Below are 17574 nucleotides of genomic sequence, written 5' to 3' on the forward strand. Positions count from 1 at the left end.
GTGGCTTTGAACGTGACCTGAGCCTTTATCAAAGAAATCAATTTTCGACTCACCATGAACATTGTTGTTCATAGTGTAATGATCCAGGCCAACCTTAGAAAACAACTCTTTTTCTTCATATTAGGGTTGCCTGTACCTCACATACTTTATATTGTCGTTGATGGTGTCATAGATAGCATCAATTCTTTTACTATAATGAATGGAACTTTGGTCGAGGCTTTTCCTGAAAGATCTCCAGAGACCTGACCAAGTTTGTTCACCACAACATCTCAAGCTAAGAGCGAGAGGATCCAGGATACACTTTTGCAAATGAACTTAAGTCTACACACTAATGCTTTTTAATATGCCCATATTGAAATAGAAAGTCTTGGAAATGAGTTGTTGGACTAGTCTCTTCGAAATTAAAAGTTCAATGATCAGCCAAATAATAATAAAGTTAATTAATGTTTAATATTTAACTTAGAAACCGTTTTGTTGAGATGAAGTTAATGGGTTTTAGACATATCGTAAAGCATAGAAACCAACGAATTATATTATATTATTTATGATCAGCCAATATAAAATATTATATATAAGTATAAATAGGTTGAAATCTTAGTCCATACAAACAGCACAAGCTAGAAAAACAAAAGATGCTAATGGCTTGTTGAGTGTGTTCTTTTCTGATCTGAACAGAAGATTATTGTGAAGTGAGCTAGTACAAGTGATGGCCTGGACTAGAAAAAATACTAGAATTGTACAGATGATTAATCATATCAGAAAGAAGAGGGAATTGGAGCAGAGCAAACAGGGTCGCAGGAATACAAGCAGCGGTAGCTATTGGAATTGCTATCCAAGCTAATTCATCACTGAGAACAATGAAAAGAGTGGCTCCAAATGCCGCCATCATGGTGGCTATTGAGATGAACAGAGCTGCAAGTCCTGTGATCAGCCTGTTTGGTAATGAATGCAGGAAATCTTCTTCAGCATAGCGCGAGGTCAGAATGGAGAGGAACATTAATATTGAAGTTGCAGAGCAAAATAGTGCCAATGCATCTGATATGGCAAAAACCAAAAATGATCTCTGATGTAGAAAAATAGGCCTGCCTGTAACATTGTCATTGCCACCTGGAACAGTGAAGGCTGCAGCAAACATCACTGTGGCAATAAGAGTTGAAACAACCATACATGAAGATGCGGTGTCTTTCATCCATTTTTCCCCTTCTCGTACAAGTCTTCTATGCTCCTCTGAAAACAACATTTGAGGTGTCCGACCCTCTGAATTTTTTGTTTCTCTGTAAGACGGTTGAACAACCTGCTCGACTTTCTACAATAATTTTCCAAAAGAATAGCTCATTAGGATTCATGCATGGTTAATTGGAGTTTATCCATTTGTAATTTCAAATTTTCTTCAGTAATACTATATATACAAACAGTGAATACTAAATGGTATAAACAAAACTGGTTGGCTATGATATGATTGGCTTAAATGAATCGTGTCTATACGATGATACTTTAGTTTGTTTGTATTTATTAGTATTCAACCATTTGTGCAAGTTTTGTGATTGAAAAGTAACTGACCTTGAACCAATGCAACTCTCGTCTAAGTTGCAGAGCTGCACCCGAATCAATTTTGAGTCTATCTGGCGGGGCAAGTTTTCCGGCCAAATGCAACATGTTATCCTTATATTCATCTTCATAAGCGGCTATCAGATCTTTATGAGCACCAATCTCATGAATCAGATTAAAAATGTTTTCCTGACGATGCATCACTGCAATATGAAATATGCTTCGACTATGATCATCGACTTTCCAAATAAGGTCCGGATACATTCGAATTAATATTTTTATGAATTCAACATTTCCCATCTCTGCAGCTGTAAACAACAATCGAGAAGGTTTTCGAATCAATTCTCCAATCTTATAGTCATCTAGCAATAACACCTGCTCCCAAAGTTGCTTCACCAATTCAAGTGCTTGAAGATGCATCAGTTTATTTTCAAGGATTGCCCTGAAACGTGGAACTGAATGATGCATATGTGAGCCAAGGAGAAAAATATTGCAATGGCAGTGAGAAATTTATGGCCAGTAATGGAGTTACTAACAAGCGTATATGCACCTCCGCCAAAGTCCAAGCTGACTTCCTCTTACAAATGCTGAAGGCTTCCGAGCCAATACATGAAGAGCCGTCTCTCTTTTCCCATCTCGAGCTACAGCCAATTCAGGATGTTTTTTAATCAAGTCCAAAGCCAAATCTGTCAAAAATTAACTCGAGCTAATTCAGAATTGTGACAAAGAATGAGATTTGAAGAAAACTATAAGAAAGTTGTGAAGGTAAGGGGTGAGTAACCATAGATGCCTGCATTGATGACTGCAACAAGAAGCTCAATGCGATCTTCTTCATTTAGATACTCTTGCTGGGTCACAGAATAAAGATACCAGACCATTTCTCTGTGGCCTAACAAAGCAGCCATACACAAAGGTGTAGCTCCCTTGCTGCCACGAATCAATGACAACCTTTTGTTCTTATCAACCATTACCTCCGCAATCTTTTTGATTCCAGAGATGGCAGCAAAGCAGAGAGCTGTATTGCCAACCTTGTTCTGCAGTGCCAGGTCTTCAGGTGTCATGATGTTTACAAGCTCCTGCACAAATGTTGTATGTCTAGCTCCTGCAGCTATGTGCAGAGCAGTCTCCATGTTTCTTGTGATCCTGGCACATACTGCTTGTGGATTCAAAATCAAAAACTCTCTTGCAACTTTCCAATCACCTTTAAGCGCTGCATTATGCAGAGGAACAAAAGCAGTAAAGCAATTCCTTTGTACATCTTCTGCAAAAATTAAAAAAGTTAGCTTGACTGATTAAATTTTTTTTTTCATTATATAAATCAGAGAGGTGCTGGATATATATGGATATCCCAAATCACTTGGAGATGATAAGACAAGACTAGTTACATAGCATATGAGTATCCAAAGTTAACAGGACAAACTATTAAACTAGGATATTACAAAATTGGAAAGAAAGTTGAAACAACATACCAGCGTCTGCAGCTTGAGTGTTTGGTTCTGCCGAAATAGAAGGAATTCGATCGCTTGATTCATTAAAGGGCCAAATTGAAGGATCCAAAACGGCATGGGCGTCAAATCCTTGAACTTCCAGGAAGTCTACTGGAGTTGTTACAGGTTCATCTTCATGATGTGGTTGCAGTTGAGAGAGTTGAATGTCAGAAGCAAAATTGACGGTAGTTTCATAATGGCCATGATCAAATGTTGCTAGGCCAAAGGCATCTCTGAGGCTCAAGTTGTCGTCAGAAAATATGCCTAAGCTTGCATCATCTTCCCCAGAAGATTTGCAAGATGAATTGGCTACAGATTTGATCTCAGGAAAACAAGACTGAATTGAAAGTCCCCGCCCATATTGTGATGAAGGAAAGTTGTTCAAAATCATTATCGATTAAGCAGCTTGAAAAGTAGAAAACTCAATTGGGTCGTGCTCTATTAGAACAATTCCGTCTGGTTCTGAACAGCTCAATCAGATAAAAGATTTCCAATCTACGACTACCAGCAGCTGCGGCTTAACCAAAAGATGTCAAAGACAAAGTTTAAAAAAAGGGTAGGGTTTTTTTCTTGAGTGTGAAATCTAATGGTTGTGGTCTTCTTCCACCATCTGCACCGATGTTGCTGCAGACTCGTTTTCTTGCAAACAATATTTAAAAATCTTAAGGAGATGATTTGACCCGCGTATGAAAATAGATTGATTAACGATTTCGCACTGACCCTTGTTCATATAATTGAAAAAACTGACACCGATGCTTTTTGAGAAATTTCAGAGAGTGATATTGAGAGATGGGACCGCTTGTTCTTGTTCTGTTGTTTGCATTGACTGGAAAAAGTCTCTTGCCGGCTTTCCATGTCCAAACACCAATTCGATCTTTATTTTAAAACAACAAATGTTGGATTGTAACCATTTACAATTTCTTAGAAAATTTTACCTTGTCAAATCTCAACTTTCAACTCTGAGAGTATCAAAATCAAATGAAAGTAAACTAATTCAATGGTCTGGTCTAATCCGAAGTAGTAGCATGAAGTTTACTTTTTAAGCACTTGACTTTTCTATCAGTAAAAATATCATTACTTGTCTCTATTGCATACTTCATTCTATTTTATTTAATGATTAAAATGTTGAGCGTGGTTTTAGATTCAAATAAAAATGGAACCAATGAAAAGGTACGATCAAATCAATTTGATCGATAAATTGTTTAAAAGTGATTTTGTCACCTTTATTTTGTTTGATAGTCAGTGATTAATGTAAGATATTTATTAAAATAAAAGAAAGAAAAATCCATCGTCATTGAAAAATAATTTGTAAATTACTAGTTAACCATGCTTAGTTTTGTCACAACACATAATATATTCAATAATATTTCATATTTTTTATTCCAAATCATTTCTCATCTAGTAAATTACATTTTTTTTAACATGGCCCCAAAGACAATTTACCACCTTTGATGGCATAAATCTCATGTTTCCATCAAAATCAAATTCTATTAACATAAATGAATCCTAACATACTATTGGAAAGGTAAATTATCACATTTTTCTTAATTATTTTACTTTTCAAAATTACCACATTTCTCCCAAAAATAACAAATAAAAACATACTAAATATTAAATTCACAACCCTTTTCTTCTCACCAAACACTAGCTGTAATTTTCACTTATGAAAACCCATCTCTTGTGCTAATTCGACTTCCACACCCACTCTTGACATCGATTTCACCATCTTCAGCTCATTCTCACCCTAATAACACTATTACATCTAATTTTGCATTAAACAAAACCTCGGACAATCTAGCTCATACGTTAATCTCCCATTTTCCAACTTCATTTAGTGCTAATTGCAACTTTTGACAACTTATCCCATTGATATCACCCTTACCTAGCCTGCTTCATTCGATGTCAATCTTAACCATCAATTATTCATAAACACTCTAACTCGATAGTGCCACTTTTTCTTGCAATCTCTTTCTATGACATGGTTCAATCTCTCTTTAGTATTTATTACACCTCTTTGTTACATGACCTTTTCTATTCTCGACAACCTCCGTGTTGTGGCTCAATCAATGATAATGGTGAGATTTTAATCAATTGCAACTAAAGTTTTAGTACTTAAACATAAGTTTTCAAATATATAAAAAACAAATTGTAATGTCTAAAACATGAAGATAAGATATGTAAAAGAGTTATCTTTTTATTTTTTTCATAATTTATGGATAATAAAATTATTATTTTGTCCTTTCACTATTACTTTTTTAAATGGATTTTTAATTTTGAGTAAAAAAGATGATTTATGTCATTGATGGTTGAAAAAGTGATTTTAATTACTCTTTAAAATCTTATAAGATGTATTTATAAGTAAACTATACATTTATAACTAGAGGATTCCACGTTAAGCTTTGTCAAAACACATAAAATTGGTAAGGAAAAAACCATTTATGAGTAGTCACATCTTATCCTAAAAAAGTCATTTGAATTCTATGGCTATCAATGGATTGAATATCAACTTATCTCTTATGTTGTGGAAAGTTATATACCATACAATTTTTTTTTTTTTTTTAACTGGTGGAATATATATATATTCCGATATTCTCCCTGGGCAATTTGGACACCAATTGACCATCTAAACCATCTAAAGTTGGGTTTGGCTTAACCCATCCTATTCAAACAAGTCCTTCTTGCCTAACCCATAGGTCGGTCCACCTATGTGACTCACAGGAGTTTTTTAATTTTTATTATAGGCTTTAATATATTTTGTTTTTATTTCAATCGTTAAAATAAATTAAGTTAATATAACTTAAAAACGCATTACATTTGTAGATTTCTTTCCAATATAGGACTTATATATTTCTAACACGAAGTAATAGTGGAAAATTAATAATGATTCTTGTATGCATGACTAAAACTCGCTGACTTCTATATATATTTTTAAGTGGGAATAGAGATTTATTGAATTAACAGTGACCATTGGGTTTTTCAAATTCATATACTGATGTCACCTTAAAGAATTAAAAGATTTTGAGGGAGTAAAAAATACAGAATTTTTTAAATAATATTTTAATATATTAAAATAATACATTAATTTGATTGAGATCAATTAGTTAAATTGTTGATAGATTTAAAATGACCCTTTCATTGGGTTAATATTTGATCCGAATATGAAAATCTTGATATCCTCAACAAGGTTTGGCTATGGAGTTTATTGAGCTGGAGGAACTTCCAAGCACAACCTGAAAATTTCATTTTCAAGTTCTTCAACTACTAAATTTGACTCATCAAGCTCATCAAGACATTTAATGGTTTTACCCTTAAATTCCAAATTAGTCTGAGCAATTCCTTCAATGGCAGGAGCTTGAATTCGATCTTCCAAGTCTGAAACAGCACCAGCAAAAAGGAGGTTTCTCTTTCGTTGTTGCATTTCAATTGCCTTGAGTAAATTCTTCAAAGTATGGAACCTGACATACCAATTAGTCATCCGGTCAATCTGATTTTGATCGAGTTTGATTGAGTCAATGAAGAAATTGGCTTTTTGTGTTAACTAAACCGAACTTGGAGTCAGTTCTTGATTCAACTGATTGAATCGATTGGTATAGTCCGATTTTAAAATTATTGTGAAATACCATCATCATCACCAATAATTAGGCAATGTCTCAAATTGGAGTGGATTCAACTTGGATCATGCTAACCACGAGACCGACTCAAACCTGGATTGAAGATATAATATTTAGATTCAATTCAAATTCAGACTTATTCAAACTATTATATAGTATTATCGAATAGTTATCAATAAGATGAATAATAATATTGGAAATGTAAAGCATCTCTACAAAGTTCAAACCGGTTACATTACAATGTATGACAGAAGTTGTACAGCTGGTTTTTCCCATATTGACCAGCCATGGAAGACTTGATTTAAATAAATAAAACCTATTATTGAGCTGAGTAAGATATTATAAGACGGTAAAGGAATGTTTAGTTAAGATAGTGACAAATGAACCACAAGTGTAAATAAATGTGGCATCGTTTTTAAATAATTAATTTTTTCAATCTTCTTCATTGAACACAGTTTTGGTTTATTCTGACATGAAACTTGATTCATTTGATTAAACCTTGAATTTGAATTCCAATAACTCAAATCAAATTAAACCCTAATTCGGAGTAGTTAGTCTAACTATATAATTTAATAATTAATGTCAAGCCATTTCGATAGTAATTTAAAAGATTTTTATTATATGTTTACATATGAAATGAAAGCCTTGGACTATAATATTATTATATTAGATTTTTTATTTACTTATTAAGGAAGCTTTTGACTTCCTATCTCGATCTCATCCCACCTGATCTTCACCTAATCTGTATCCTTGTCCTCCCATTTTTCAACCAAATTATTTTAATATTCAACGCCGTGGCTACTCTTTGATGCTTGGCTTGTCTGATGCTTTTGCTTTCGCGGTATAAATGGTAACTTGTCAGATTTATTGGTACAGCTAACTCTGACTTTTGATGATACATGAACCAGCCAGCTCAAGGTTTTGAACAAGTTTTGAAACTTGGATTGTTCTAAATGGACAAGGTTTTGATGTTTTCATTTACCCTTTTACAATTTCTAATATAGAAGGAAAAAATTTACATAATAAAATCTCTCAATGAAAACATAAGATCAAGTAAGAAAGATATATAAATCAAGAATGTGTAGTCAACTTTTGGCCAAGAAAGGCGTTGGTGAGATTGAGATAAACTTTTCAAAATAAGAAAAATAAGTCAAAGTTAAATCTTCAAATATTCTAGTCTTATATATAGTCTAGTCTACTGTCATCATATTGTTTAATCAGCCCAAATGTTATGCATCTCTCCCTGTTTGCTCCACCATTGTTTATTGTTCTCAATACACGTTTTAATAGTTTAGGAAGTGAAAGACTATTTAACAAATATTTTATTATCCCCTAACCAATGCATGAAATTTGCCTATTGATGTTAGGAAGAAGAACTTCTCCAAAAGAAGTGATTCTTTTCACCGTAAAAAGGCTTGAAAAATTGAGCTGAATCGGTTGAAAATGGAAGCATGATCAGAACGTTTGGAGAGAAGATCAATATACTATGTAATTTTCTCGTTTGTGTTTGATGAGGAAGAAAAATGTTTCCCATGGTGTTTATCTTACAGCTGCTATATGTACATGAACATTCTCAGATAATTATATAAAAACTCAACTGGAAATTAACTAATTGTTATTGTCAAATACACTGAAAAGAATCTACCTTAATTTTTTTTTGTTTGAGCTGGGTCATTTTTTTTAAATTGAATCAATCACATCACAATAATGAACATATTAAACCTCGAGTCCAAAAAAAAGTCTCATATTAAAATATTACAAAAAGGGATTTTAACTCATATATTCTTATGTATGAAACTTATTCATTATTATTCAAACTATCTTTTGGGACAAGACTGTCTAAATTGGATATGCCCAAAAAGATTGATCCTGGCGGGCTTGCCAGATAGAAAGGAAAAATAACTTTACCCAAACAATAAGGTTGGGCCATATGAAGCCATATGGAAAGATAAAACAAATAATGATCAACCACTTGCAACGGTTAGATTTGTTCCGCATTGACTTTGAAAAAGATTCAGTTTCGAATTCAGACTGAGATTGACTCAAAATCAATAAATTGATATTCAAATTCAACTTAAAAATAATTTAACTTTACATATCATTCGAGCTAGCCTGAATTCGAAAGCTGGATTTAAAAGAAAGGGTACACATGTGTTTTACTTTTGATAGTAGGAATTTTAATGATACATAGGGAGACACATACAACCATTGGCAATATACTGAGGCCAAAGCACAGATGAAGCCTTAAGCTGACTCCTCCATGAGAGGAGGAACTTATTTTCAAATACATATTATCGGTGATTTTGCAAACTAGTGACACAAACCTTAGCATTTACAAGTGCTCGAACATACCACTTTCATTGTCATTTCCAAGTGCTTGACTAGTACATTTTATAATTCATCAACCTCATTATTAAGAATGCAAGTACCACCAGCAGCAAAATGTCCGCCATGGGGAGCACCGTGGCACGTTGCGGCAAAAATTTCTCCAGGATGGGCTCTAATAGGAGCAGTATGAAGTATTGTGGACAAATTTGCCGCAGAAGGAGATTTAAGGGGATCAGTGTTAACTGCTGTACAGGCAGTAGCATCGCAAGGTAATATTTATTCTTCTGTTGTTTTTCAATTGTCATGCATAAATTCTTCAAATTATGAAACCTTACTAGAATTTCAGAGACGGAGAACAGAATAGAGTGTAGAAAATCCTTTATCTTGAAAGTGGTATACGTGATATTTAACATAGTTCCCATATTTGAAAAATTACCAGTAGGTAGAACTCTAGGAACAATGTCAAGATGATACCTTATATGCAAGAGATGTGTTGGGCTTCTGTTCCCTTTTTGCAGTTGTGTTATTTCTTTGCTCTGATGGTTTGGAGAGTTGTGTATTCATTCGTAGGGTAAAAATAGTGTGCAAGTTGATAAAGCATCACCATGCAATAATCACGATTATAAGATCAAGAAAAAGGATACAATTAATACAGAATATAATAAAAAAGTTTGAAATAAAGAAAAGCCAGGTGGGTTTCTGGAAATGGAAACCTGTTTACTTTATTCAATTTTTTATGCAAGTTGATAAAGCAACAAAAGACCAAAACTTTTACCGTGCATCGTGCTCTGCATTTTTTTAAGAAGAAAACACATGTAGATGTTCTTGTAAATTCAACCGTGTTTGGATACTGAGAAAGTAGTTTTTTAGTTGTGGTAGAAAGTGAAGAAATAGGTAAGATTTTGAATTAATTGTATTTTTTATTTAAAAATGAGGAACGAAACACTAATTTACCAGAGTATTTTTGTCATTATATTATAAAAAGAATAAATTTATAATTTATAATTAAACTAACATAATTAGATGATATATAAGTATTTGAATTTTCTAATATTAATAAGAAAAACTTTATCAATAAACTAATCCTTGATAGTAATAAGTCTTTTCGGCCGTTTATATTTTAAATGTCTATCCACATTGGCATTGTACATATATAGGCCGAAAGACTCATTTTTACCCCAGGTTTGATGAAATTTCAAATTTACATTTGTTAATTTTTAAAAACTTAAATATCTACAATTTTGTTAAAATTTATTGTTAAAATTAAAAGTAAAAATATTAAAAAATAAAAGTTTATCATATTTCTTCCTTTAATAAAAAACTTAACAATTTTTTTCATCTAAAATTTAAAAAATCATTATTTCTATTTAAGTTTTTTTTTCTTTATCACCAAGGATGGCGAACTCTTCTTCATAATGAACTAGGGTTTGGTTAACATAAACAAATACATTGATGCAACCGATAAATGATGAAGAATAATAGTATAAAGAAAAATACAATTAATATGTACCCAGTGAGGCTATGTTAGTTAATTTCAGGTTCACACACATGGAGCGGGCCATGCTCATCCCGGCTTTTGGGCGAAAAAGGAGTAAGAGAGAATGAAATAAACTTATAAAAATAATAAAAAATATATATATTTATTTATATAATTTGAATATATAAATAATATATTATCTATATATTTAAATTATGTATAAAAACTTTGCTTGGGTGTATAACTTTAAATGAATTGGACAATTTTAATTTTCTCTCCACCGGTTCATGCTTGTTGACACATTAATTTCATCAATTTTTCTATCTGGTTTAATCAGTTATACATCAAAATAAGGATTTTAACAATTGTTTGCATCTTTTCGAAACCTGTTACAGTACAATGTATGACACAGAAATCCAACAGCTGGTTTTTCCCACATTTATGAGTTTATTTTTTATTATATAATATAAACACATAAATTATATAAACTTATTTACATAATTTAATATAATAAAATATTATTAAATAATTTAAAAATAAAAAATATATATATCCCAACAAAAATTACCACGTTTTTTTAATAAATAAATTAATAAAATTTGTTTGCGAGAATGATATTATTCTTCCCTTCACCTCCAAGCAATGTTTAATTATGCTATCCCAACCTAATTTCAGAGTTTATATCTCATTCTCTGGTAATGTTTTTTGGGTCAAACGCTTGGATCGAGAGTCTAGCACTGCAACACGTGTAACTAATATAGACTCATTAGCTACATATTAATTATATTTTTCTTTATTGTTTATCGATTTTATGATTATAGTTGTTTATGTTAAAATGGGATGAAATTCCAAAAACAATCTATTAGAATAAACCAAAACTGTGTTAGTCAAGAACATGATGAAGTAATTGTTTAAAACCGAGCCACAATAATTAATTGAGGCTTAGATTTATATTTTGAGGTTAAAATTTAATTATCTTGGGTGGTAAACATTCCTTTACCTTCATATAAAATTTTAATCTGCTAAAAAAACATTTTAATATCAACATATTTCATGTATAGAACTCAATAAAACGAAGGCCAAAGGACTATTTCCCACCCAAGGATTGTTGTTTTCGCAAGTATTCCCCTTTCAACTTTGAAAATCCCAAATACCCTTCCTCTCCCATGAGCAGTTAAAATTAACAAAACTCTAACATCTTAAAATTTTATCTCTTCCCCCCCCTAAACTTTAAAAACTAAAAGTTTTCCCCTAACCTAAGTTTTAAAAAAGTCATTTGAAAAACTTTTAGTTTTCAAAGTTTATGGGAGAAAAAAAGAGATTTTATTTTAGTTTATTTTTAATATCATAGATAAAAAGACGAATTTACCCTTACTATCATTAATTTTAACTACTCATGGGGAAGAGGGGTATTTGCGATTTTCAAAGTTAAAAAGGGGATACTTGTGAAAACAACAATCCTTGGGTGGGAAATAGTCCTTTGGCCTAAAAAGAAAAAAGAGATTTTGAGATTTTATGACAAAATCTACACTTAGGGTTTTGATTTAGACTTGCAAAAACCATTTTTCATTCAATAATAAAAACATACAGATGAACACAACATAGTAACTAAACTTGGAGAAGTTGTGAGGGTGACAAATTCTGATCAGGTGGTATTCTGATCAGAATTTGATCCATTGGCACGAAACATGAAGCGAGTGGCATAACTTGCACCAGTTTTAGTGTTAGAGGAAGAAGAGTCAGCTCCTTGAGAAGCCTCTTGATCTCGTGGCAGAGGCTTTTCACGACCCATGAGAAGCTTAGCTCGTAGTGAATTGCCTGATTTTACTTCACCTTCACCGCTCTCAGTCTTGCCAAACCCTTCATGCTAAGAAGCTTTTGCTTTCTTCCTGAACATTTCCCGATGTTCTTCTTGCTCTAACTTAGGATTCTCTTCCTTGGCTCTAAGCCTTTGGTTTTTAGTGTACTTATAGAAAGTCCAAACCAACATTCTTTCAAATGCACTAATTGAGCTAGATGGTATGAAAACAGTTTCTATGAATGGGGGACATGTGGGCAGGAAGTGCAAATTGTTGACTAACTGAATTTTGACCGATATATTTAATAGGGAATTTAAGCGGTCACCATAATTAATCAATGTTATTAACTGCTACACTTTGTTTGGGAGAATCCAATCCTAGCTCACTTGGTTCAAACAATTGTTATTACCTAGTTTGTTTGGCACTAAGAGAGTATTTGATCCACAATTCAGTAATTTGATTCAAAATTGATTTGTTTATTTATTCAATGATATTGTTTATTCTATTGATATTATTTATTGTTTTTTATATTATTTATTTAATCAATAACCTTTGATATTGTCATACACCAATTCAAATAAATTTGATTTATAAATTAAACATTATAATTTCAATCCAAATACGAGCAGACCAATAAGTTGATTATTTTTTATAAACCCCAAAATGTTAGTTATTTTAATAAGGCCCAAAGATGATTTCCCATTTTAGGTTTGTTAAAATGATCCCTTCCCACCTTTTAAATTTTGAAAAAACCAATTTCTCACTCACCATTCATTTCCATTAGTGAATCACATTTGCATAGATTTGTTTTTTCTTCATTTTTTTTTATTCTCTTCTAAAATGATGTATATTGGGGGTGAACATAACTCAAAGTCAGAAAAAGATGCTTAACTAATAAATAATATATCTGATTTTCTTTCATTTTAACAAGTGGAAAGACATCCCTTCATAACAAATGTCACTTTTTTGAAACTCGTAAGGAAATGTTGGGTGGGAACGAGCCATGTTGGATTGGGCTTTAGATTTCCAAATGTTGCGCTCCTTGTTTTACGGCCCTTGACAATTTTTGGAATATCGAGAAATTGTTTTCTTTGGGTTGCAGATGAAAACATGCCTTGATGATTAAGCTGTCTCAATTTCATTCATACCTTAGAATTGAAAATGAGGCAAAACCTTACCTTTGAAAACAAACATAAATTTTCCCCTTTCGAATCCCGTAAATGACGCTGAAAATATAAATTATTATATCTGATTATTCAACTTTTTGAAAGCAGCATAGAATTATTACAAGAAATTTTCTCCTATTTACTATAAATTATTCTTATCATAACCATAATAATACGTAGGTATTTTAATTTTCTCTTCACCGATTCATGCTTGTTGACACATTAATTTTCATCAATTTTTCTATCTGGTTTAATCAGTTATACATCAAAATAAGGATTTTAACAATTGTTCGCTTCTCTTCAAAACCTGTTACAGTACAATGTATGACATAGAAATCCTACAGCTGGTTTTTCCCACATTTATGAGTTTATTTTTTTATTATATAATATAAACACATAATTTTATTATTATATAATTTAATATAATAAAATACAATTAAATAATTTGAAAATAAAAAAATATATATCCCAACAAAAATTATCACATTTTTTTAATAAATAAATTAATAAAATTTGTTTGCGGGAATGATATTATTCTTCCCTTCGCCCCCAAGCATTGTTTAATTATGCTATCCCATCCTATTTTCAGAGTTTATATCCCATTTTTTTCTCTTAATTTTTTTTGGGTCAATCGCTTGGATTGAGAGTCTAGCACTGCAACACGTGTAACTATTATAGACTCATTAGCTACATATTAATTATATTTTTCTTTATTATTTATCGATTTTATGATTATAGTTGTTTATGTTAAAATGGGATGAAATTCCAAAAACAATCTATTAGAATAAACCAAAACTGTGTTAGTCAAGAACATGATGAAGTAATTATTTAAAACCAAGCCACAATAATTAATTGAGGCTTAGATTTATATTTTGTGGTTAAAATTTAATTATCTTGGGTGGTAAACATTCCTTTACCTTCATATAAAATTTTAATCTGCTAAAAAAAACGTTTTAATATCAACAAATTTCATGTATAGAACTCAATAAAAAGAAGGTCAAAGGACTATTTCCCATCCAAGGATTGCTGTTTTCGCAAGTATCCCCCATTTAACTTTGAAAATCTCAATACCCCCCCTTAAAATTTTATCTCTTTTTTCCCTCCTAAACTTTAAAAACTAAAAGTTTTCCCCAAACCTAAGTTTTAAAAAATGACAGTTTCCCCCTAAGGTTTGGTTTTTAGATCTCCGGCTCCAAATCTGACTCTATTACCGGTCGTCTATCCCTCTTGAAGCTTCCTTTCCCATCAACGGTTTCTCTCCACCCATGTGGATGCCCATTCGGTGTCAATCTTCTTCTGAAAAACGAATAGCTTCGTCGGGAAAAACGAATAGCTTCGTCGGGGAAAACGAATAGCTTCGTCGAAGCTCTTTATCTTCATTCATCGTCCCAGACAAAGATGAAGCTGTTGTCTTTGTCTGGGAAGACAGTCGTCTTCCTAGACGTCTTTCTAGACAAAGACGACAACTTCGTCTTCACCTAGGAAGATGAATGAAGACGAAGAGCTTCATCTTCCCCGATGAAGCTCTTCGTCTTTTAGAAGAAGATCGACACTGAATGGGTGTCCAAATGGGTGGAGAGAGACCGCCAGAGAGAGAGGAAGCTTCGAGAGGGATAAACGGCCGACAACGGCGCCTGATTTAGCATCGGAGATCTGGAAACTAACCCTAGGGGGAAATTGTCATTTTTTAAAACTTCGGTTGGGGGAAAACTTTTAGTTTTTAAAGTTTAGGAGGGGAAAAAAAGATAAAATTTTAAGGGGGGTATTGAGATTTTCAAAGTTAAAGGGGGATACTTGCGAAAACAGCAATCCTTGGATGGGAAATAGTCCTTTGGCCTAAAAAGAAAAGAGAGATCTCGAGATTTTATGACAAAATCTACATTTAGGGTTTTGATTTAGACTTGCAAAAACCATTTTTCATTCAATAATAAAAGCATACAGATGAACACAACATAGTAACTAAACTTGGAGAAGTTGTGAGGGTGACAAATTCTGATCAGGTGGTATTCTGATCAGAATTTGATCCACTGGCACGAAACATGAAGCGAGTGGCGTAACTTGCATCAGTTTTAGGGTTAGAGGAAGAAGAGTCACCTCTTTGAGAAGTCTCTTGATCTTGTGGCAGAGGCTTTTTACGACCCATGAGAAGCTTAGCTCGTAGTGAATTGCCTGATTTTACTTCACCTTCACCACTCTCAGTCTTGCTCGACCCTTCATGCTGAGAAGCTTTTGCTTTCTTCCTGAACATTTCCCGATGTTCTTCTCGCTCTAACTTAGGATTCTCTTCCTTGCCTCTAAGCCTTTGGTTTCTAGTGTACTTATAGAAAGTCCAAACCAACATTATTTCAAATGCATTAATTAAGCTAGATGGTGTGAAAACAGTTTCTGTGAATGGGGGGCATGTGGGCAGGAAGTGCAAATTGTTGACTGACTCAATTTTGACCAATACATTTAATAGGGAATTTAAGTGGTCACCATAATTAATCAATGTTATTAACTGCCACACTTTGTTTGGGAGGATCCAATACTAGCTCGCTTGGTTCAAACAAATGTTATTACCTAGTTTGTTTGGCACCAAACGAGCATTTGATCCACAATTCAATAATTTGATTCAAAATTAAATTGTTTATTTATCCAATAATATTGTTTATTCTAATGATCTTATTTATTGTTTTTTATACTATTCATTTCATCAATAATCTCTGATGTTGTTATACACCAATTCAAATAAATTTGATTTATAAATTAGACATTATAATTTCAATCCAAATACAAGCAGACCAACAAGTTGATTATTTTTTATAAACCCCAAAATGTTAGTTATTTTAATGAGGCCCAAGATTATTTCCCGTTCTAGGTTTGTTAAAATGATCCCTTCCCACCTTTTAAATTTTGAAAAAAACCAATTTCTCACTCACCATTCATTTCCAATAGTGAATCACATTTGCATAGATTTGTTTTTTCTTCATTTTTTTTATTTTCTTCTAATATTCTTTTTATTTTGTTTCCATTAATTTTTTCTATTTTCCTTTCTGAAATGATGTATATTGGGGGGGTGAACATAACTCAAAGTCATAAAAAGATGCTTAACTAATAAATAATATATCTGATTTTCTTTCATTTTGACAAGTAGAAAGACATCCCTTCATAACAAATGTCACTTTTTTGAAACTTGTAAGGAAATGTTGGGTGGGAACGTGTCACGTTGGATTGGGCTTTAGATTTCCAAATGTTGCGCTCCTGAATTTACGGTCCTTGACCATTTTTAAAATTTCGAGAAATTGTTTTCTCTGGGTTGCAGATGAAAACATGCCTTCATGATTAAGCTGTCTCAATTTCATTCGTACCTTAGAATTGAAAATGAGGCAAAACCTTACGTTTGAAAACAAACATAAATTTTCCCCTTTGGAATCCCGTAAATGATGCTGAAAATATAAATTATTATATCAACTTTTTGAAAGCAGCATTGAATTATTGCAAGAAATTTTCTCCTATTTACTATAAATTATTCTTATCATAACCATAATAATACATAGGTACATAGGGGTAAAATGTATTTCGCTTTTATTTTTATTATAATATTTTCAATATATCAGGATAAATTTTATCACAATTATTATAAATTATTGTTGTTATATACATAATAACGCAATTTTTTGTCATCATTATTATCAGAATAAATCCATTATTTTAAGTTTATTATGACAACTTTTATTTTTTCCAGAAAAAAAAATATAAATTATTATTAATATAATACATACATATATAGAGACAAATAAATTATTATTATCGGAATAAGTTCATATTTATAAATTTATTATGACAACATTTATATTTGTTACAGTTTTTAAAATACCTGTATCATCTGCTTTGATCATCTTATTAAAGTTATCGAGACAAAATTCTTGTATGTCATTAACTTTAATATATTATGCCAAATAATCTACAAACAAATGTCACTATGTTTTGTCATTATTTAAACATTATGACAAATAATTTGATATAATAATATATTGAAATGTTTATCATAATTTATAGTTAGCTATTATTGTTCTTGTCATTGCTATGACATAATAAATTCATTTTATTACATTTTTAATGTCCAACCGAGTATCATATAAATGATAAATATTGAAAACTAAATTTTTATGTAAAAAA

The 17574-nt window shown here is 31.9% G+C and overlaps 1 protein-coding gene across 1 annotated transcript; it reads right to left on the minus strand.

Moving 5' to 3' along the window:
- Positions 1 to 516: 516 nt before the first annotated feature.
- On the minus strand, positions 517 to 3927 carry LOC123228025 (ankyrin repeat-containing protein NPR4-like). The gene is made up of 6 exons (XM_044653212.1): positions 3018 to 3927; positions 2330 to 2809; positions 2085 to 2234; positions 1561 to 2003; positions 712 to 1306; positions 517 to 667 (listed from the first exon to the last, which is right to left on the minus strand). Exons 1-6 carry the CDS (start codon positions 3424 to 3426, stop codon positions 636 to 638), a joined length of 2109 nt encoding a protein of 702 aa, XP_044509147.1. The 5' UTR covers positions 3427 to 3927; the 3' UTR covers positions 517 to 635.
- Between the last annotated feature and the right edge of the window lie 13647 nt (positions 3928 to 17574).

The sequence above is a fragment of the Mangifera indica genome, chromosome 10 (genome assembly GCF_011075055.1).
Source record: "Mangifera indica cultivar Alphonso chromosome 10, CATAS_Mindica_2.1, whole genome shotgun sequence".
NCBI classification, from domain to species: Eukaryota; Viridiplantae; Streptophyta; class Magnoliopsida; order Sapindales; family Anacardiaceae; genus Mangifera; species Mangifera indica.